The sequence below is a fragment of the Sapajus apella genome, unplaced genomic scaffold, assembly GCF_009761245.1.
Source record: "Sapajus apella isolate SASKATOON/1434 unplaced genomic scaffold, GSC_monkey_1.0 scaffold73, whole genome shotgun sequence".
Lineage (NCBI taxonomy): Eukaryota > Metazoa > Chordata > Mammalia > Primates > Cebidae > Sapajus > Sapajus apella.
In genome coordinates, this window is record NW_022437013.1 from 7,418,952 (window position 1) to 7,442,226 (window position 23,275).

General features: G+C 41.0%; 1 protein-coding gene across 4 annotated transcripts in view; it reads right to left on the reverse strand.

The window, feature by feature from the left end:
- Positions 1 to 21,196, reverse strand: part of MID2 (midline 2) — a 94,394-nt gene extending 73,198 nt beyond the window's left edge. For 3 of the 4 annotated variants that reach the window (XM_032250892.1, XM_032250891.1, XM_032250890.1), the window contains exons 1-2: positions 20,446 to 21,022; positions 5,905 to 6,620 (exon numbers count right to left, since the gene is read on the reverse strand). In XM_032250892.1, coding sequence (XP_032106783.1) covers positions 5,905 to 6,620; positions 20,446 to 20,449 — 720 coding nt within the window. In that variant the 5' untranslated portion in view covers positions 20,450 to 21,022. Of the gene's footprint in view, positions 1 to 5,904; positions 6,621 to 20,445; positions 21,023 to 21,079 lie in introns of those variants that run through there. The other variant, XM_032250893.1, reaches the window with a different exon arrangement.
- Positions 21,197 to 23,275: the final 2,079 nt, after the last annotated feature.

A 23,275-nucleotide genomic window follows, 5' to 3' on the forward strand; every position in this document is an offset into this window, starting at 1 on the left:
TGAATTCCCTAGCCTAAATCCCTGATGCTATAGTTTAAGTCATTGTCAGTTCTAGCTTCATGTGAGACAAAGAACAAGGCATTACCTCATTATATCAACCTTTCATGAACTTGAAGACCATTATCACATATTTCCCTTTAAACCTCACTTCTTTGGGTTCAGTAATTCTTGTTTCCTTAATCTTTGCTCAACTATATTATATTTCTGTAATATGTTTCTTTGCCCAACAATAACAGAGAGGATTTCCATCCACCCAATAACAATCTCTGAGTCAACATTTTGTAAATTGTTCTCAAACAAATGACTGTTAGCTCCTTTCAAATGCTGGTGAAGAGAAAACTTGAGTCAAAAGAAATAACAGAAAAACAGAAAGATAAGAGTACAGATAATAGGAGTATCTACTTGCTAAACTTGCTCTCAAACCAAAGAAACAATGGAAAACATCTTCCAACACAGGGGCCTGTTAATAATAAATGAGTTCAGAGACAGAAATCAATATAAATCTTACAGAGAAAAGAATAGGGGTTCAAATGAGTCTTAAAGCACAGTTTGAGTAGAGATGAAATAAAATTTATTTTATCCACATACACACATGAAACATGTACAGATTTATACATATTATATGTGATGGGAGCAAGTCTGGAACACTTAAGAGACCACAGAGAAGGAAGATCTACAAGCAAGAATAATTTTATGAGCATGAGTTGAAAGCTGGTTTAGCTGAGAAACCTGTCAGATACTGTCCCCAACCCCATATTCACATGTTCACTGCCATCAGCACCAGACCTTAGAGAGCATTAATCTGGTCTCAAAAGTTTTGCTCTTATTATATTTAGCTACTGTGATTTAGTACCTGACTGAGAGTGAGAAACAACATTTTTCTTTTCCCTCACCTATAGTAACCCACCCTGGCCTCCACTGAAGATTTTTCTTATCATGACTTTGATCTGGCTCATTTATTAGACTGATCCCTAGCCTCAGGATGGGTTCTACTGAGGTTCTAACTCTCCCTAGGGTGGCAACAGAAAGCTTGCCTTACACTCACAGCCCCCTCCTACCCAACTTATCAGAAGATTTACACACTCTCTCATCTTCACATACAATGACACACATTTTATAGATATACTTTCATACACAGGCACAGAGTCATTCTCAGCCACATATTTATGCAGGAGTATACACACTCATGTATAGTGATGCATACATGTGTATGCAAATATACACTCAACCCAGTCTCTTATATTTCGGTTTCTTTCTCTCATATTTATACTTATGCTGGTTGAGAAACAGTCATATGCCCATTAGTACACTGGTTGAGAGGGTATCTGTCTTGGCAGACAGTAGTGGGTGTCAAGTGGATAAGTAGATAAATGACTGAGAGAAGGGGGTGACCGAGTGAGAATGAGAATGGGTGGGTGGATGACAGAGTGACTGAGTAGGAAGAAGGACAAGTAATCAACTGTGATAAGATTCTAGAATATTATATTTTCCAACCTTTTAATTCTCAATGTGGCTTTCCTTTGAACATCCTCCAAGTCTCATATGTCCCTTCTCTTTGTCTGGCAACCTTTAGCTTTCTCTTTTCCAGTCTTGCTTCGTGTGTGTGTGTGTGTTACTTTCCCATGATAAAAGGCATACTCCAGTGCTGGGTAATATTTCATAACAAGATCCCTGATATGTAAATGTAACTGCATTTAAGAATTATTTGTAGTAATGAATTTGTGGAAATGAAATGAGAAAAAGAAAATATGCTTATTTATTCCTTTCAGGAAATTCCTTTACTCCCCCTGGTTTTCATCAGCTATATTTTTGGCAGGCTGTGGGCATGGAATGTGAAGACATCACTCTCAAAGAGAATTATAATAATCACATGTGATTTATACAGATGTCACCATAGGGTTAGGCAGTTGGAAAATCCAGTGATCAAAATGAATAGGCACTTAAAATTAAGGACATGCCTTACTTTTACTAGCACTCTGGTTTTGAATATTGTCAGTAGTTCACAGGAGATCTTTTTTCAGACTTTCAGGGTATACATTATGGCAAGACAGATTTATATCTTCTAAGATGAGATTTAAAGCAAGCTATAGATACTGGTATATTTCCTGCAAATCCATTATGAAAACTTAATTCATTTAGATTTCTTGAGCAAATACTATGTGTACAAGATACTAAGGAGAATATCAAAGAAATAAAAGACATTATTTCTGACCTGAAGGAGATTATGATGTAGCTGTGATGTTTTGGAGTGGTCTTATGGGGTTTGAATTATGCATTGAAGAATAGGTAGGATTTATGCCAGGCACGGTGGCTCACGCCTGTAATCCCAGCACTTTGGGAGGCCGAGACAGGTGAATCACCTGAGGTCAGGAGTTCGAGACCAGCCGCCTGACCAACATAGAGAAACCCCATCTCAACTAAAAACACAAAATTAGCTGGGCATGGTGGCGCATGCCTGTAATCCCAGCTACTCAGGAGGCCGAGGCAGGAGAATCGCTTGAATCCGGGAGGCTGAGGTTGGGGTGAGCCAAGATTGCACCACTGCACTCCAGCCAGGGCCACAACAGCAAAACTCCATCTCAAAAAAAAAAAAAAGAATAGGGAGGATTTGTAAACAGGCCAAGAGAAGAACACTAGTGAGAGTTAAGAATCAGAAAAGAGAATGGTATGTTTTGCAGGTGATTAAGAGGCTCACCTGGGTAGATGAAGGTAACACGTTTGAGAGGAGTAGAGGGGAAAATACATGGGCAGCATAAGAAAGAAGTTGTACAGAACGTAGAACATTGAAGTATATCAGCAATAGACAGTCACCGAAATTTGACCTCTTTTTATGAAGCCAAAATTTATTAAAACAATAACAACAATCTTTTATAAGTATAGAAACTCATGTGATAATGAAAATTCTAAAATGTGAAGCCGTTTTATAGAAAGGTCCCATATATCATAAACTAAGATATATATTGGGACTAGGGTGTGAAAAGTGAGAGGTGATGGAGAAAATAATTACTCAGATAGGCCTTACTACTTCAATAACTGTAATGAATAAAGATATTCTTTAAAATTGAATAATTAATTGAACTACTGATAGCCTGCTGAAAGACAAGTGTCCTGCATCTCAATCCTATTGGTAGATTAGACAACTAAATGAGATCATGAAACTCTGCTAAGTACCCCAAGCCCTCTAATCCATTTTGAGTACATGTTAAAAAGACAGGCTAGTTTCTGTTTATTCTGACCTTTCATCTACAACATAATGGTTTGTTTATTCTTTATTGAACAAATAAATATTAGAAGCCACTAATCCTAATCAGGGAGGTTCGTATATAAAAAGTAGTTACAAATGTCAACAGTGAAGTTCAAGAACCAAAAAGTAAAAATAAACACTATATCAGCTACTGGCTATAGATACAAGGAAATAATGATAGTATGGGTGCTATCTCCTACAAGACTCCTGTGCTCTCAGGGCAAGGGCTAGGGGAATATACTCAGGCAGTGTCTCGCATAGCTCCTGCTGGCCAGCTTTCTCCCTTGGGGAAGAATCAAGCAGATTAAGGGGGTAATCCTAAATGGTTTTCCAATTTAAAATTAACCCAAAGAAGTGAGTGTATGTGACACTAAAAGCCAGACTTCCTCTCTGCTTAACATGGAGAAATAATATCCTTTTATACTTGGCACCAAACCAAAGTGACCCCTCCACCCCCACAACATGCACGCACAAGCAGTACCTCTCTCACCCTCCCAAAACTCCAAGATGTTCCAGACAACATAACGAACCACAAGGTTGGGAATGATTCATATGTTTCCACTCTCCTTCCAAAAATGAGCAAAAATAGTTTCCACTTAATTTATAATCAGAATTTTCTGCACATTTCCTAAAATATTAAAGGGGAACTATTCAAAATCTAGCTTTCTTTCTCCAAAAATTACTGATTAGTCACAGACTAAAGTATGTTTTGGTAAAATATGTCCATGTTCCATCCATCCCTGGAGATGAGGGCTGTAGCTTCATGATGCCAAATATCTAATCAATCATCCAATGTTTTCATGTTTTCGGATGTTTTCAAATAGCTAGTTTTCTGTAGATACAAGCTTACACTAGCCAGTCTTTTTGTTATCTCAACAGTGCATATGGACACAGATTTTTCTGTTTGGAATATTTCTCAAGGCCAATGACTTATTATAGTCCCAACACCTGCAAATATTTGGCAAAGATTGTTCTGTCCTCGTCACATCCCCCACTCTTCCTATAGCCCCACTCCTATCTTTTGTCATTATATGGCTGTAAGTTTAAACAATCTGTCCCTTCTTTGATGTCATTAATCACTTATCTATGACCATGAAATGTACAGTTGCAGAAGCATAAAGTTAAGTTTCAAATCACATTTCATGGGGAAAACTTAGATCCAAAACAAAGTGGCAGCCGGCTACAGTGCAAAGGATAGTTAACTCAGTCTAGAGGCTGAGTTCCAGTTCTAGCTTTCCCATTACTAATCATTTCTTTGATTTTGACCTAATCACTTAATCTATCAAGATCTGTTTATACAACTTTAAAGTATAGTGCCTTGACTAGACCAAGTCAAAGGCCTAACATTTTATGATTCTAAAAATTGAAGTCAACAAGATTATTGCCCTCTGCAGCCTTGATATGAATAAGAGTATCACCTTGAGTGAAATAAAAAAATTGAATTTTGTACACATTTATACAGATCTGATATAAATAATAACCAAAAGAGGCACAGACCATTGTATTTTCTAGAATAGCTGCTAAGTAGCTGGCTTCTTAAAAGAAATTTTACCACAAATTATCCAATCTAGGCCTTTCTTCTAGCTTGGCTTATGTACTCAGGTTCTATTTGGAGTGGCAATTTTACTATCCATTTAAACATTTTATTTTTCTAGAATAGCCGCTAAATAGCTCACTTCTTAAAAGAAATTATACCACATAACAGGCAAGCAATGGGAATAAAACAATTTGCTGGATCATCAGTGTAAGGCAGGAGGACTTTTTTAAATGGGCACTTAGACTTCTACATAAATATTATGTGACACAATGACTTCAGAAAACTCTGTCCACAGAACACACATAAAAAACTAGGAACTTGTAAGGTAGGAACTATAAACAAATGCTTCAGTCTGTAGCCTATAATAGCAAGCACTGTCACAAAATTTGATAGTGGATTAAATATTTATTGCTTTCAGTTTAAATTTTTAGTTCAGATATTTAATTATCCCTCCCGATTTCATGGTATACTGAAGTTTCTTCAGTTCTTTGTTTTGTTTTTTTTTTTTAAAGGCAGGGTTAGAATTGGCCCTGTGTTAAATGCTTAATGGCAATTTGTAATGGCCAATGTGAAACTTTTGTTTCTTTAGTGTATTGAGTACATAAACACAAACATACACTACTGTCCTCCACAAAAATCTCTCAGCTACCTCGATACACTCAGACACCTCCACCCACACCTACACAGAGACACACCCTGCCTTCCCATTGCCATATACCTACATATGCAAATCGAGACATATGCTAATTGTAGAACACCTACACAAGTACTCACATACTTAAAAGAAGAGGTGGAAAGATCATAGCAAAGATATATAATAAGCAATATGTCACTGACAGAGGAGAGAGGGTGCTGTTTCCCTGGATGAACTACTGGTGTCGCAGGCCATGAGCTGACTCCACAAAAGTTAGCCAAAAGTGTATGAATGCAAGCATGTTTATGCAACAGATGAGACAGGTTCCAGGGAGAACTTGCAGGTGAGCAGGTTAATCCTCATGAGAACAACTTAAAGTTAACTCACTTGTCATATAGGAAAAGTCACCCGTTTTATTAGAGAACTTACTAACTGCATAACTCTATTATGAGACAAAGTTGTGTAAGGGCTGTTCCCCAGATCCCTTACCTTGAGTTTCTCAAATCGATCATTCAGGGATGCGACCTGATGGTCTCGGTGACGACCCACCAGTTTGCATAAGGCACAGATCAATTGGTCATCAGATACACAGTACATGTTCACTTTCTCATTCTCATGGTCCAGGCAGGTGATCCCTCGGAGATGTGTGTCTGGCACTGGTTCCACCAGGCGGTGGCTGGTGAAAGGTTTCTTGTTGGGGTGCGTGGCCCGCAGGCACCGGTCACAGTAGGAGACCTCACAGGTGATGCATGTTTTTACTGCATCCCTTGGCGGGTCCTGCTCACAGAATTGGCAAGCAATTCGCTCACTAGACATGGCGGTGCTGGGTCTGTAAGTCCTTTCCCGGCGGCTCTCACTAGGGGAATTGGGCCCACTGACTGAAGCTTTCTGGAAGCGATCAATAATGTTCTGCAGGGTCACATTCCTCTTGAGGCCATCCAGGCCCCGGTGGTTCAGCGAGATAACATACCTGCAGGTAGGACACTGGAAAGCAGTAATGGGTTCAATGGATTCACCAGAGCTGCAGCTTGAGACCAAGATGCGATGGGCACAGCTGAAGCAGAGGCTGTGAGCACAAGGGAGCAGAAGGGGGTCTTCAAACAACTCTAGGCAGATTGGACAGGTCAATTCAGACTCCAGTGTTTCCATCTTTAGTGAAAATAATCCTCCTGAGGCATTAAGAACCACAGAGGCTGGGCTTTCACCTGCAAGAAATACAAAGCAAGAGTCATTATGCATTTCCAAAGGAAAATGGATATAACATAATTATGCACTAACCAATGGGAGCGTTTACATGCTGGATTCCCCAGGGATGCTTAAGCAATAGGAAAGCAATTTGGGAATTAATCAGGAAGACTTTTTCCCCCTTCAAACCTTGTTTTAGAAAAATGCCTGTGTTTATTTTCATGCACTAATAGATAAAATCAAATGGTCACCTCTGAATCCTGGTAGACTGATTAGCATTACCATTTCAGCTCACAATATTGGCATGGATCATTCTCTCACATATTCTCCACTGACATCTCTTTCCCAGGCTAAAATGAGGCTGAGGCCCTGCAAAATTCCCAATCTCTATTCTCCAATATTGTTCTCTATTTCACTTCAAGGTAAACTGTAGGGGCTGCTTCTATGTCACATCCGGTGTAAAGAAAACAATGCCATAAAGTAACTCTCTACTTTCTGAAATGATTCCATTCCGAGAGCCTGCATTAAAAAGAGAGAGCTTTAGGAAAATGAAGATTCTGGTACTGGATAAGTTTTTCCTCAGAGTCTGAACTTCAATTACTTCTTATTATCACACATGGAAATTTCTGTTCCATTCCATTCCTAGTAAACTGAGTTACTCAAGACAAAAGATGATACTTTTCACTGTCATCTTCTTCCCTCACCTTTAGAAACCCCTTCATTTCATCAAGCTGAATGAGGAATGATTTCAGACTTTTCAACTTACTCAGCAATAGTTGCTGATCAATGATAAAGTCATATTGCCTTGTGTCTTCAGTTTGGTTTTATTACTAAACACCTGCTGAACTAGCACAAACCTGCTATGAAGCTCATCGCCCATGTGTATTTTCATACTTTCTAAAGCATAGCAGGATGCAAATCAAGATCTAGATAGAAATTAGCAAAGTGCCAGAAATTTTCAGATCTCATAACCTTCAATTTAGTGTGCATCAGTGAGTAAAAGATGTCACCCAACTGACAAGAAACCAACCTGTTGGTAAATTTATCTATTCTCCCACAGGCATTTCTGTTCTGAACACACAGGTACTTAATTCTTAATTGCCTTGGGTCTTCCATTAATTAAAATACACACAGATAAATATTATAAGTTGGCCTTAACTAAGGAAAAATATAAAACATATCTTATTGACTGAAAATGTTAAACCTGTGTATAGGAAAGAAAAAGCGTATCTTTCTTGCTTTTTCTTTTTCTTTTTTTTTTTTTTTTTTTTGGACAAGGTGTCCCTCTGTTGCTCAGGGTGGAGTGCAGTGGTACAATCTTGGCTAACTGCAATGTTCACCTGCTGGGCTCAGGCAATCCTCCTGCAACTCCAGGAGCATGCCACCAAGTCCTGTTAATTTTTATTGATTTATTTATTTTGTAGAGACGTGGTTTTGCCATGTAGCCCAAGCTAGTCTTGAACTCCTGGGTTCAAGTGATCCACCCACCTCAGCCTCACAAAGTGCTGGGATTACAGGAGTGAGCCATGGCACAGAGCCCAAAAAAAGTAATTTTTGCTTTTGAGTATCTTTTGTTCATCATCTTGTCATCATTGGAGACTCTCATCAGGGCTTCAAAATTTCACTTTGCCATTGATATTTGTTCAGATATTGTAATTTGTTAGTGATATCTGTATACTTCACAGGATACATAAATACTGAGTACAATTATATTTTATGCCTAAGTACAATATATGTATACCTAAAAGCTGTTTCTAAATCAAACCTTTTAAATGCACTCAACTACCTATTTAATGAAAATCTATATGAAATGGGGCTATAAGAGTGAAGAATCTTTTTGTAAATCACTCTGTCAGTTGGTTTAGCAGGTTCAGACCTTTATACAGTCACTTTTTAAAAAAGTGATACATAGTATTTTTCTTCTAGAATTAACAGGTGCTTGAAAGCTGTTGGTCAGTATTTTGTAGCTTATAACATCTATCAACGTTCACCTATACAGAGGAAAAAGTCAACAACTAAAATGTACACACATCATTGAATCTTAGTATTGGAAGAGACTTGAGAGATGAAGATTCCAACTTCTACTGACAGCACGAATATTGCCTTAGATAGCTCCATTTGATATATTCCTCAGATACTCAAATTCAACATGACTATAAATGAACTTGCTGTGCTCCCCCCAACTCCAGAAAACAAAACAAACAAAAGACTCCTGCTCCTCTTCTGATTTTCCCTATCTGGTGAATATTATCATCCAAGCCTAGAAATCTAAGAGGTCTCTCATCTATACGTTTTTATCACCTCAACCACTGGTGGCTTCTGGAATATTCTGTTTTATTTCACTTACATAGCTGTATCTCCATCTAACTCTTCCTTCTCCTTAAGGGTAGCAACTATTTTATATTTTCATTCATAGCACAAGTTTGTGCTTCACACAAACTATATTCAATAATAGTTAATGAAGTATCACTTAAACTAGGAGTAAGATTAACTAGCATTCATTGAGCACCTCCTGTATTCTGACTACTATGTTCAACACTGTACACATTATTTCACTAATTCTTTCAGGAAACTTATGAGGAAGTTACTATTACTCTATCCACCTTACAGTTAGGAAACTGGGGCTTAGAGTCATTAAATAAATCAACCAAGAACATACAGACCCAGAGCACAGGTCAGTATAACGCCAATGCCTGTGCTCTTTTCCCTACACTTTTATTTCATTCATCTCACCTCCTTCACTGAGGTTTATCTTGACTATTTACAAGAGGATTTCTAAACAGCATGTTTCCACTTCTATTTTTATCTCCCTCAGTCTCTCTGACTTTCTCTGAATCCGCCTATTTCATTCTGAGTTCCTTCCAGAATCATATCTCTGTCTTCTAGGCCTATCTCCACCTCACACTGCACTTCTATTACTATCTCTTCTAGAACTGTATGCCTGCATTCCTCAATGTCTGTGTCGGAAGCTACCTGGCTTAGTCAGAAGTACTGCTGAAAGCCATGCCTATGTGTGTTGAAACCTATATAGAACAATTAGAGTACCAAAGCTTTCCTAAGGTTTAAGAGGGTGCCATATATATTGTCCTGCACAGAGGAAAAGCTCTTAAATTTTGCCTGGAACTCTAAAATTTGTTTCCAAGTTAGTGTGACACTTGAACCTCACTCTGAAATTAAGCCTGGGAAAGCATGCTATGGGTCAGGATCACCTTGGGTAAGATCAAAATACGATTTATTAACCAGGGACTTCTGAACTTCCTAGAACTGTTTGCAGAATGTGGTTTTTATGTCATATATACATGTTTTTTTTGTTTTTTTTTTTTCCCCTGGGGAAAAGGTTGCCATAGCTTTCAAAAGATTCTCAAGAATCTTTAACAGAAAAAAAGCCAATTATTAGTACTCTAGTTGATTAGTACTCTAGTTGATTAGTACATTAGTTGATTTCACCTCTATAAAGAATATTATAAGGTACTCTCTGTTGCTTATTAGAACTTTTCTATACTGTTTCTAATCTGTTTGATTTTTAATTATCATATAGTAATTGTTTTGGCCAATTTTCGGGAACTGAATACTTTTATGAATTTCTTCAAACATGTTCAATCATCTCTAATTTATGAGGCTTTCTTTTTCTGGGTACTCCTAATATTTTAGAATCCTTTCAATTATCCCCCATTTTTCCTACCTTTCTTATTATCTAAGCACCTTTACAATACCCTTTATGTGCACTGTCTCACTTACTTTTCACAACAACTCTCTAAAATGTAGGTACTATCATTGTTAAAAAAAATAATTAAAAAAAAAAAAAGGCCGGGCGCGGTGGCTCAAGCCTGTAATCCCAGCACTTTGGGAGGCCGAGGCGGGTGAATCACGAGGTCAAGAGATCGAGACCATCCTGGTCAACATGGTGAAACCCTGTCTCTACTAAAAATACAAAAAAAAAAAAAAAAAAAAAAAAAAAAGTAGGCAGGGCGTGGTGGCTCACGCCTGTAATCACACCACTTTGGGAGGCTGAGGTGGGTGGATCATGAAGTAAAGAGATCAAGACCATCCTGGCCAACATGGTAAAACCTCATCTCTACTAAAATACAAAAAGTTAGCCAGGTGTGGTGGCGTGCGCCTGTAGTCCCAGCTATTGGGAAGGTTGAGGCAGGGGAATCGCTTGAACCCGGGAGGCAGAGGTTGCAGTGAGCCAAGATCGCACCACCGCACTCCAGCCTGGCAATAGAGTGAGACTCTGTCACAAAAAAAAGAAAAAAAAAGTAATTTGTCCAAGGTCACACTTATTTCTAAGTAGCAAAACTAAGAGCCAAACTTAGGATAAAACTTCAGAAATAAATCTATATGTATCTCCATGGTAAACTGATTTTCAACAAAGGTTCGAAGACCATTTGATGGAAAAAGAATACTCTTTTCAACAAATGTTGCTTGGACAACTGGATATCCACATGCAAAAGGATGAAGCTGGAGTCCTTTCTCATATCATATACAAAAATTAAGTCATAACAGATCAATGACCTAAATGTAAGAGCTGAAACTATAAAACACTTGGAAGGAAAGATAGGCATAAATCTTTGTGAACTTAGGTTAGGCAGGCAACAGTTTCTCAGATGACACCAAAAGCATAAGCAACCAAAGAAAATATACATAAACGGTACTTTATTAAAATTTAAAACTTGAATGCTGCAAATAGCACCATCAACGAAGTAAAAAGACAACCCACAGACTAGGAGAAAATATCCGCAAATAATATTAATATATCTGATTTGGGTCTAGTCTCTAGAAATGTACTCCTACAACTCAACAATAAAAAAGGTAAGTAGCTCAATTTAAAAGTGGGCAAAGGATTTCAGTAGATATTTTTCCTAAGATGGTATTCAAATGGCCAATAATCACATGAAAAGGTGCTCAACATAATTAGCCAGTAGGAAAATGCAGATCAAAACTACATTGAGATACTACTTCACACTAAGATGGCTATAATATAATAAAACAAAACAAACAAAAACTGGAAAACAGCACATGTCAGCCAGGATTTGGAGAAGTTAGAACCCTCATACATTGCAAGTGGAAATAAAAAATGGTGCAGCTGCTTTTGGGAAATAGTTCGACAGTTCCTCAAAAGGCTAAATGTAGAGTTACCATACAATTCCACTCCTAGGTATATACCCAAAAGAGCTGAAAATGTGTTCACTCAAAAACTTGTATACAAATGTTCATAGCAGCTGTCTTCATAGTAGCCAAAAGGGAACAGCCCAAATGTCCATCAATTGATGAAAGGATAAACAAAATGTGATATATATCAAAACCACTGAAGAAACAAAAAAACACTGAATTATATATTTTAAAATAGTGAATATTATGGTATGTGAATTACATCTCAATTTTTTAAAGAAGAGATTCAATCCCAGGTCTGTCTGACTCGATGTAAACAGTTAATCATTATACTATACTACCAACTGTGTGGTTATGTAGTATTTATAAACTCTATTGGATTGCTTGTTCCTTTCAATTGTTTTTCTAGGTCAGTGATTCCCTGTTTAGGTTTTGCAATACCCTGGGATATCTCTAGTGATCCATGAGTGTCACAAAGTTCTCAGCTCCCAGTTTTTATTCACTTTAAAAAGTATATAAGTGACTCTTGAAAAGTATTTGACTCCCATTATCATGAAATACTTTTAGCAGGAGGAAGTGGCATGACAAAAATTAAACAATGGCAAACTGTTGCAATTTCAAAAAGTTTGTGAATCACTAACCTATGCAGAGTTAGAGACTATGCTAGAGATGAAGACAAGATGTGAATCTGATAAGGTGTGACTCAATGACAGGTAATCGTGAAAGTTTTTACGATTTGTCATAAAAATGCATTGATGAAATGCCTGAGAGGGCAGAACCAATTGCCATATTAAGAAACAAATGCCCACATCCACACACCCTGATTAGTTCCCTTCCAAATCATTTAGTTACTGCCATATATAGTCAAATAAGTATGTTTAATTGTTTCTGTGTGGCTTTTCTTCACCTTGCACTCTGCTATAGGGTAAAACCTCTGAAAAAAGAAGTCGAGGAGCATAAACTAGAAGAAGTATCATTAGGATGTGTAACTGGGTAGAAACACAAAAGGAGTTCCAATGAAAGTGATCAAAATAAAAAGTAATGGGTGTGGCATGATGGCTCACACCTGTAATCCCAGCATTTTGGGAGGCAGAGGCAGGCAGATTGCTTGAGCCTAGGAATTCAAGACCAGGCTGGGCAACAGGGCAAGACCCCATCTCTACAAATATACAAAAATTAGCAGGGTGTGGTGACGTGCACCTGTAGTCCCAGCTACTTGTGAGGCTGAGGTGGGAGGATTGCATGAGCCCAGCAGGTCAAGGCTGCAGTGAGTGTGATTGTGCCACTGTATTCCATCTTGGGTGACAGAGTGAGACTTTGTCTCAAAATAAATAAATAAAAATAAAAATTAATTTGTAAAATTAAATTTTTTTAAAAAACATAAAAACAATGCATCCTACACTTATGAAATAAAAGACTGATTTCAGCTTTGTCCTCCAAATCTAGCCTTTAGCTAACTCTGATTAAGAGAGAAGTCGTAACCTGTACTTTGCATAATTCTATTATTTCGAATGTTACTTGGGCATAATTAACAACTACTATTCTATCTAGTTCTTTTTTCTTCCAGGTCTGCAGAGCATGGCTCTGGGCTCTCACTACTTTCCCGAGGAGTTACAGTATCCCCTTCACAGAAGATCCATGAGTGTGGAACCAAGCCTGATCTCTGGGCCATAGATTAAGAATTGAGCTGAGCTGTAGGTTTAAAAAAACCCAACAAATTAATATAAAATAAACGTTCTTCAGGATATTAAAATTAATGTCCCATGAGTTCTTCCTTAAAGTACTATAAACTGTCTCCCTGCCTTGGGGGAACGAGCAAATGAATACTGGGCTAGTCTGATGTTTCCTCAACTGTAAAATGTTCAAGCTAAACTAGAATCACCAGATGATCTCTTTAAGATGCTTTCCAGCTCTGACATCCTATTATTATAGAGCTCTTGCTATCTGATACCACAAAAAAAGACACCTGGGATCATTATAAACTAGCACCTAAAAACACAACTCTAATTTATTAGTGTGACTAGGAAGGCTAACAAGTGATGGACATCATAGCCACAGGAGCTGGAAATAAACAAAATGCATTACTTTACCTTGGCTGAGCCAAGGTGCTCAAATACAGTGGTTTTGCCTGTTGTAACTCAAAAAAGATATAATGGATGTTCCGGAGGACAGCTAAAGAGGAGGGGAGTCCCATGGGAATATAAACTAATGAAAACATATTTGGGGACTGAAAAAGAAACCAAAATCCAAATCCAAGAACACCATGATTAGAAAAGAACGACTTGAAGCTCAAAACAGACCATTTTGGAACACAGAAGGCAGCCAATGCATCAAATTCACACTCTGTAGGATAAGAACTGAAAATAGAAACGTAGACAAAAGAGGCTAGGTGGTCAGTAATCATAATTAATAATAGTCACCTTACATTTGTATATTACTTTATACTTTTCAAATTATTTCAAAGCCACTATCTCATTTGACCCTCATAACAGAGCCTGTTGTAGTCCTGGATCTAAACCAAATTAACTGAGCAATCCTAGGTACATTTAAACTCTTTGAGCCACAGCTTTTTCATCTATCAAATGAAAAATACCTGTCCTGCCCATCTCACGGGGTCTTGTGAGGATCAGATAAGAATAAAATAAAAGTATCAATTTACTTTAAAAATACAGGTATTCTCATCATACATTCACAGATTATATATAAAAAGCAAGTTATTAAGAAAAGCCAAAAACGTTTGGAAATTCATCCCAAACATATGGTTGACATAATGGTAGACAATCACACTCCTCCACAAGACTTCTGGCAGATCATGGGATTGATTGTGGTACTTCTTATGTTCATGTCTTCCCTTTTAGACTGGGATCCCCACCCCTCTCCAAGTGAAGGGCTGTCTCTCTTCTCTTCTCTTAAGCTTTCCTCCCGCACAGGGAGAGCTCAGTACTGGAGGCTGATTACCGACTGGCAGAGAGCACCAGAGCCAGCTCCTGTCTAATAGGTTATTAAAGCCTACCTAATACTTTATAGTACATGAAATTAATGTTTGTTCTTTTCAATAATTAGCTCTTAAATCCAAACATTGGGTATTTTATACAATACAGTCATCATATAAACATTAAAATGAGTATCAAAATAGCAAAACTGAAAGTCCTAAATCTGCTACAGACACAAAAGATTAATCCAAGTAACCAACAAATGAATTTGCCAAAGTAACACATGATAATTGACAGGAATCCTAAATATAATTCATAACACCTTTATCTTGATTACACTGGCAGTTGCAAGGCTGAGAAACAAATGGAGAACAAACTTAATTTACCTACAGCTACTGGTACAGCTTTCCATCTCCTCTAGGATTGCTTTTCCTAACCTCTGTTACCCAACGAAATCTTTGTAATTTTTTTTTTAACGTTCAGTGGTTCACCTGGATAGGCAGTCATCTACACAATAAAATTGGCAATATATGTATATAGGACATGTTAAATGTTAGGCTGAGAGGATCCCAAGTTCAGGTTAGAAACAAGCGACAGAGAACAGAGGCCCATTTGAAATCAAGCTTCTACTTCCCTGGGAACCACATGGATCCTAGCAACACTGAACAAAGGGCTATAGAAAAAGTGATCGAGGATTCTGGACTGTAAACCATTTTTCTATCTCTGTGCTCTATATATTAAGACACTTCACTGTCATGAATTAGCATTGTCTGCCATGTCCCTACATTATGCTCCTATCCAGGCAAATTGGAAATACTGAGATTTCATGTTTCAGGACAATTTCAGATTGTATAATGGGTTTATCAGATTGTCTGCTCTCTGTAAGAGGATGATCCAGAGACTGGGGATGCTGTTCATCGACCAGAGGAGTCTGACCTACGGGAAAGAAGCTTAGACAAAGCCCAGCCAGAGCTCTGCAGGGAGATCAGAACCCAAGTAAGATAACGCTTACAAATGATACTTTGCCAACCCACTTAGGCTGAGCCAGCATCCTAGAGTGTATTCAGGTGAACCTTACATGGAAAAGAGGATGATGGGATGTTGACACATTACTCAAAATCCCTCCACCACCCATACTTTAAACATCTTATGCTATCTAGTAGTCTTCATAATTTATAGGATTTCTAAAAGAAAACTCAGAAGCTGGGAGATTCATCATCAAAAGTATTATATCTGCCTGTGGCCATAAAGAAGGGGAAGACAGAAAGAGAAGCAAACAAAAATAGCCACAGACTACCTGAGCCCACAGAAAACTCTTAGCAGAGTTTTAATATATGAAAGTGGAGAAGGGAACATATTTATTATTTTGTTTAATATTTCATATTTTTTTCCAATTATGTCCCCTTCTAAGAAAGGAACACATTTAATATATTGATCCTTGGATGAGTAGGGAAATAAAAAGTAGATTACCGTCTTCACAAGAAGATAATTACAGCTGGAATTTCTTGTCTCAACACCACTCATCTGGTCTTCTCACTTGCTAGCATGACGCAACACATTGGTTGAGAAACACTTTTCTAGTCTCTTCTGTACACTGCTTAGTGATGAACACAATATTTTTTTGAGACCCGAAATACAGATGTTTGTTAGTGCAATATTCCACCTTGGTACCAAAATCTCATTCATCAAAATGTGAACAATTTTGAATTATCCTAAACTGTTGTATATCCAGTATCAACATGTTACATCTCATATTTTTGATGATGCAATGTTGTAAGTCAATACACCCTGCTTACTAAGTAAGGAGTGCTTCATGAACACAGATCCTCATTCTTACCTTTGTGCCTAAGAGAGAATAAAAACTTAATGCTAAATGGAAATGAAGCACCCCCTGGCCTCCACTAGGAGCCGAGCTCCATGGCCCAACAGCAGGGATATTATCAATATTCATAAAGATCTAATTACAGACACACAAGGCCAAGCAGGTACTTCCAAGAGCAGCTATTTGAGACATATTCTGTGCCCACAGCCCTGTCTTCACCCTTTTAAGGGCTCTATGTCCCTGTTGGAAAAGACAGAACTTGAGTTCTACAGGATATAATGAGAAGACAACATTCTGTCCTCTTCACCAAGCCAATGAGGTTTGCGAGTGATAAAGACAGACATACTGCTTGTGTAGATCCCATGTCAATTATTGTGTTGTCAGCAGATTTAATGGGAGGAGGGATGAAGGAAGGGACAGGCTCACTACCTAGAGCAATATTTGAATGCAATTTTGAGACCCCACTGGCACTACTTTAGGATCTACAAGTTGGAGCAAGTTGCCCTGCTCTTAGGGGAGGGATTAACTAAATCAATTTTATCTAAATCAATTTGCACTGTTCAGGTGATATGTTCATAAAGCAACCAAGTCACTCTGATTTACAGGAGTACTTCCCAGAGGTAGTCTTGAAAGATACAACATACCAGATGAGAATTCTAGTAGTCATGAAAACAAATAAGAGGGACACAGCCACCCTTTCATGTCCCTAGCCTCTACCTCTGTCCTTCGCAGCCCCTCCCTAACCTAATCCTGGAGCTGCAAGTATGGAGTTTGGCCTGGAAGTAGCAGGAGGCCAAAATACTGGGCTAAATCTGGGGCCTCAGCTCAATCAGCAGAGGTTCTCTGCTGCACCATTATAGGTGCTAAATAAATATTGTTGGCTCTGCTACTAGGTGCTAATCATGCTTATATAGCCATGCCCCAAATTATTTATGCCACTTTTCATTAGAAACTAACAAACTGCCCCCATATAGGCTAAATATGGGTGAGGTTATGTCTTCAAGTAAGTCTGACTCAGATTGTTAGGTTAGAGTGCATTAGATATGATTCAAGCCTCAACTTAAATGATCACCATTACTCTGTATGTTTTCATTCAGTTGTACATGTATTGGAGAAAAAACAGATTTAGGACCTAATTATAATGATAAGATTTGGCTCTGGGCAGTGGGGGGGCTAATAATGCTAAAGTAAGGTTTTCAGGAAGCTAAGATTCCTACTTTAGAAGGTAAAAGGGTAAAGAAAGCATTTCCTTTACTTTCTGGTGGCTCCCAACTGTAATCCCAACACTTGGCCTTGGCAGGTGAATCCCTTAAGCTTAGGAGTTTGAGACCAGACTGGGCAACATGGTGAATCCTGTCTAAAAAAAAATTTTTTTAATTAGCCAGGTGTGGTAGTGTGTGCCTGTAGCCCCAGCTAGGGAAGCTGAGATGGGAGGATTGCTTGAGCCAGAGAGGTCAAGACTGCAGCAAGCCATGAGCAAGCCACTGCATTCCAGCCTGGGCGACAAAGTGAGACTTTGTCTTAAAGAAAAAAAAGTATAATGCTGAGGGTTTACAGAACCCTTTCATCTTCAAAGGACCAAGTCAAGACTAACAATACCCAGTACACAATATTACAGTTTTTACACAAGTGCACCAACTATGAAAGAAAAGTCATAGGAATGTCTGAAAGCCATAAGCCAATGTAACATCAGATTTGGGATGAATGCCGATCTTCTTGACTCCTGGACCTGTGTTTTAGCCACTGCATTAGCTATTCTTGCACTGCCTTCAAGAAATACCCGAGACTGGGTAATTTATAAGTAAAAGAGGTAGGTCGGGCACTGTGGCTCTCGCCTGTAATCCCAGTACTTGGCAAGGCTTTCAGATCACTTGACCTCAGGAGTCCGAGATCAACCTGGGCAACACGGCAAAACCTCATCTCTACAAAAAAATAGAAAAATTGGCTGGGTGTGGTGGCATGCACTTGTGATTCCAACCACTGGAGATGCTAAGGTAAAAGAATCACTTAAGCCCGAGAGGTAGAGGATGCAGTGAGCTGTGAACATGCCACTGCAGTCCAGAGCCTGGGTAACAAAACAAAACCCTGTCTCAAAAAAAAAAAAAAGAAAGAAAGAAAGAAAGAAAAGATGTTTAATTGGTTCGTGGCTCTTCAGGCTGTACAGGAAGTGTGATGCCAGCATCTGCTTCTGGGAAGGACTCAGGAAGCTTATAATCATGGAGGGAGGTGAATGGGGAGCAGGAGGTTCTCACATGGTGTGAGCAGAAGCAAGGGAGAAAGAGAGTTGGGGGGAAGTGCCACACGCTTTTAAACGACCAGATCTCAGGAGAGATTACTCACTATCACGAGGATTCACAGTCAACCAAGGTGATGATGTTAAACCATTCATGAGAAATCTGCTCCCATGATCCAATCACCTCCCACCAGGTCCCACCTCCAGCAGTGGGGATTACTTTTGGACATAAGATTTGAGCAGAGATAAATATCCAAACCATATCAACCACACAAATCAAGTTGTGAGGAACAATCAGGAGAAATCTCACATTATATATCCATGTTAAGTTCATTGATTGAGCAGGAATATATAAAAATAGCAAAGACAGTTTATCCATCAGTACAGTCATGAGAGGAAGTAGACAGGGGGATGTGAGGGTCGGGGGTGGAGTAGGGGAAGCTAACCATCTGGGGTAGAATGAAACCACTCCCCAAACAGAAGCAAAATAGGAGAGGAGAACTCCCTATTCAGCAATTTCCTTCTATTGGAATATTGCCAGAGAACTGATTATACTGGGAGGCAGCAGAATGGGGTTAAAGGCAGCCCTTCTGGCCCAACTTGAGAATCAGAGGGATCAACCCCCACACAGTACTTCTCTATTTAGTTTCCAATATACTCCTTTTTAAGGGCTCCTCTTCAGAGACACACAAGCATCACCATCTACCTGCCCTACACTCAGAAATCTCAAAAAGGCAAAGTGGTTGAGAAGTGAGAGGTTGCATGGCTGGGAGGCTGGGAGTGCACAGGTTGAGGGTGAAAGGCTGGGATCCAAGGGCCCCTGGTGGGGAATTTGGGTAGGCAAGTAAGTGCTGTGACATAGGAAGGTAAGTGATCATGAAAACGGGTAGGGGACTGTGGAAGAGAGAGAGAAAGTAAAGAGTACAACGACCCTAGGATTTCAATTTCCTAGGGTCGTTGTAAACATCTCTGAAAAATAATGTGCAACACACGAAGTGCTAAGTAACCTAAACCTTATCATCACCTATAATGTTTCTGTAAATGTACTCCGCCGTTATTTACTTAATTCTTACAAGGCAGGAATGGAAAATCCCCACCTCTCCCTGGTTGCGTAGCAGTCTGTCCTGTGGACATATGTAAGTTTTCCCTCTTCCCCACAAAGCTGGTTTCACAGCTAGGCCAGAAATAAGGAACCATCCAGACGGAGACTCGAGGATCACTACCCTGGCAGAAAAGGGATTAAGTTTCACCGGGCCTCCCCGCCGGCAGGGCGTCCGCAGCCACGCCGGCTGCTACGACAGCACCGCCCGGCAGACGGCCGGCCAAGGGGCGACGCCTGGGCCGAGGAGGCTGCTGGCTGCGGGAGCGTGGGAAGGCGGCAGTGCCCTTTCCCAGACTCGCGCCCAGGCGCCCGGGGAGTCGCTCGACTGCCCGCGCACGGCCCGGCCCGGCTGCGCAGGAGGCCTCGGCCGCCCCCGCCCTGCACCCCAGAGTGCAAACTCCGTCCCAGGAGGGCTGTGGCAGGAGCCCGGGCCCCAAGAGCATGACTGTGAGCCGGAGCTGGGCTGGGGGCCCCGTCGCGGTCTCGAGCCTCGCGGGCCCCATCACCCTGCCCCGCCGAGCCCGAGAGCCCTCGGCCAACCCCGGGCCCCGGCGGCACCTGAAGAACGGCCAGAGCCGGGGCCGAGCCCTGCGAGGGCGACGACGCTTGACCCCCAGGGCCGCGGCGAGAGGGCGCGTTTTACCCATAGCGTTCCCAGGTGCCAGCCATCTCCTCCGCGCGCCCGAGGGCGCTGGGCGCTCGTCTGCCTCCGCAGCGGGCTGGCTCGGGCTCCTGCGAGAGCTCCCGGGCCCCGGTCGCCGCCGCCGCCGCCGCCACCACTCTAGGCCGCCGCCCGCCTTTGCCGCCGCTGCTGCTACCGTCGCCGACGCCGCGTAGCAGTCGGGATCCGCCAGCCCGCGCGCCCCGCAGGGGACAGCACGGCGGCCGCAATGCTACCGCGGCTGGGTCTCCCGAGCTAAACTTAAAGAGTTTTCGCCCCTCAGTCCAGGGGCAGCACCATGACACCACGGCAGCACCACAGTGTCATTTCCGCCGCCGCAGAGGAAAAAAAAAGGCAAACCCTTCCAAAGGGGAGGTGGAGTGGGGGCAAACGGGGCTGGGGCTGTCACCCCAAGGGAGCACTGGGAAGGGCCCCAACTGAAGCGGCGCTCCGCCACCTTCCCAGGCTCACCTTCCGCCACCCCCGCCACTCCCAGCTCCCCCAGCCCCTCCTCTGGAGGCACGTTTACATGTCTTCTCCCCGGCAGGAGTGACCGGAGAAACCTGAGCAAGCAAAGGCAGCCGGTGGGTGGGGCTCGGGTTACTACTGTACCTACCAGCTGATTCCAGCAGCCTTTTCTCCAGCGCCCTGTCATCTTGAAGGAAGACACACCGAGAGGGACCCGGGCGGGTGTGTGTGTTTGTGTATGTGTGTGTGCGTGTGTGTGTGTTGTGTGTGTGTATGTGCGCGCGAGCGTGCCTGTGTGTGTGTGTGTGTGTGTGTGTGTGTGACAGACAGAGCAACAGAGAGAGCAGAACGTGTGTGAAATGCAAAAGGAAGACTATGGTTAAACTCTTCTCCCACCCGCCACTCCCCGAGTCCCCCGGCCCCACAAACCCCCGGGTTACAACAAGGAAGAGGCCTTTGCAACCGGTAGTAAGAAGAAAGTGCCCGGGTCCACCGCACAGATCCTCCTGGTGAAGCTGCTCTATGCAAAGTTAACTACAGAGTAAAACAAAAATAGTGGAGGAGACAGAAAAGAGCAGACAATTGAAGGAAACCCAACCCCTCTTTCTTTTTACAAAGGGAGAATGGCTGTGTTTTATTGGCCTCGGGCAGAAGTTGTGGAGGTGGATTAAAACCATCAAAAGAAAAAAAAGTAGGATTTCTCTTGTACCTTCAAATTGTTTACCAGTAAAACAAGAGGGTCATTACCACAAGGACAATGAGGCAGATGCTAGCTATCTAGGTATTCCAGGTCCCTAATAAGCTAATTGGTCCATTTGGAATCCAGGATTCTCCCATTGGTCTGGAGTCAGCCTGTTTGCTGACCTGTCATTGGCTCAGAGATCACGGTCCTACTCAAAAGACAGATGGGAGAGGGAAAGAGCAGGAAGCCCCAGAAAAGACTCTGTTTCTAACTTGGAGCAAAAAGGGAGAAAAGGAAAGAAATGAGAAAATGGGGGCCGGGCACGGTGGCTAACGCCTGTAATCTCAGCACTTTGGGAGGCCGAGGCGGGTGGATCACGAGGTCAAGAGATCGAGACCATCCTGGTCAACATGGTGAAACGCCATCTCTACTAAAAATACAAAAAATTAGCTGGGCATGGTGGTGTGTGCCTGTAATCCCAGCTACTCAGGAGGCTGAGGCAGGAGAATTGCCTGAACCCAGGAGGCGGAGGTTGCGGTGAGCCGAGATGCGCCATTGCACTCCAGCCTGGGTAACAAGAGCGAAACTCAATCTCAAAAAAAGAAAAAAAAAAAAGAAATGAGAAAATGGGAGGACCCACCCCAATACACACACACACACACACACACACATACACACACACACACACACCGCTACCTCCCATTATTGTGCATAGTAACAAGTCCAGAAAAATTGAGGTAGCTCTTGGTGTATCCCTTCAGGGAACCAATAGTAATCAGTCAATACTTCTGTTCATGTGCTAGAGAGCACTGAGGTGGAAACCAAGGCAAAAATCACAACCCGGCTACCCTAATGAAAGTCTGGCCCCTAAGAGAAGTAAAAGTTAATGAGTGACACCTAAAGCACAGGCAACAAAAGCAAAAATAGGTAAATGGGACCATAAAACTTTCAGACATCTGCAGGGGAAAAGACACAATCAACAGAGTGAAAAAGCAACCTACAAAACGGAAGGAAATATTTGCAAACCATATATTGCATAAGGTGCTAATATCCAGAATGTATAAAGAACTTCTATAGCTCAATTAAAAAAAAAATACCTCTTAAAAATAGACAAAATACTTGAATAGATATTTCTCCAAAGAAAATATGCAAGTGGCCAACAGGCATATGCAAAGATGATCAACATCACTAATCGTCATGGAAATGCAAATCAAACCACAATGAGATATCACCTCACATCCACTAGGATGGTCACTATCAAAAAAGAGAGAAAGAAAGAAAGAAAGCAGAAAATACGGCAAAGTCTGGCTCACATTCATAATCCCAGCTACTCAGGAGGGGATGCTGAGGCAAGAGAGTCACTTGAGGCCAGGAGTTACAGATCAGCCCGGGTAACATGAAGAGAACATGTGTCTACAAAAAATAAAATTAGAACAGAAAATAGTAAGGTGTTAAAAGGTTGTGGAGAAATTGGAACCCTTGCACACCATTGTAAAATGGTACAGCCACTACAGGGGAACGTAAACTGGTGTAGCTGCTATGGAAAATAGTATGGAGGTTCATCAAAAATTAAATAGAACTACTATATGATTAAACAGTCTCACTTCTAGATATATATCCAAGCAAATAGAACACAGGATCTCAAAAAGATACTGGCAAACC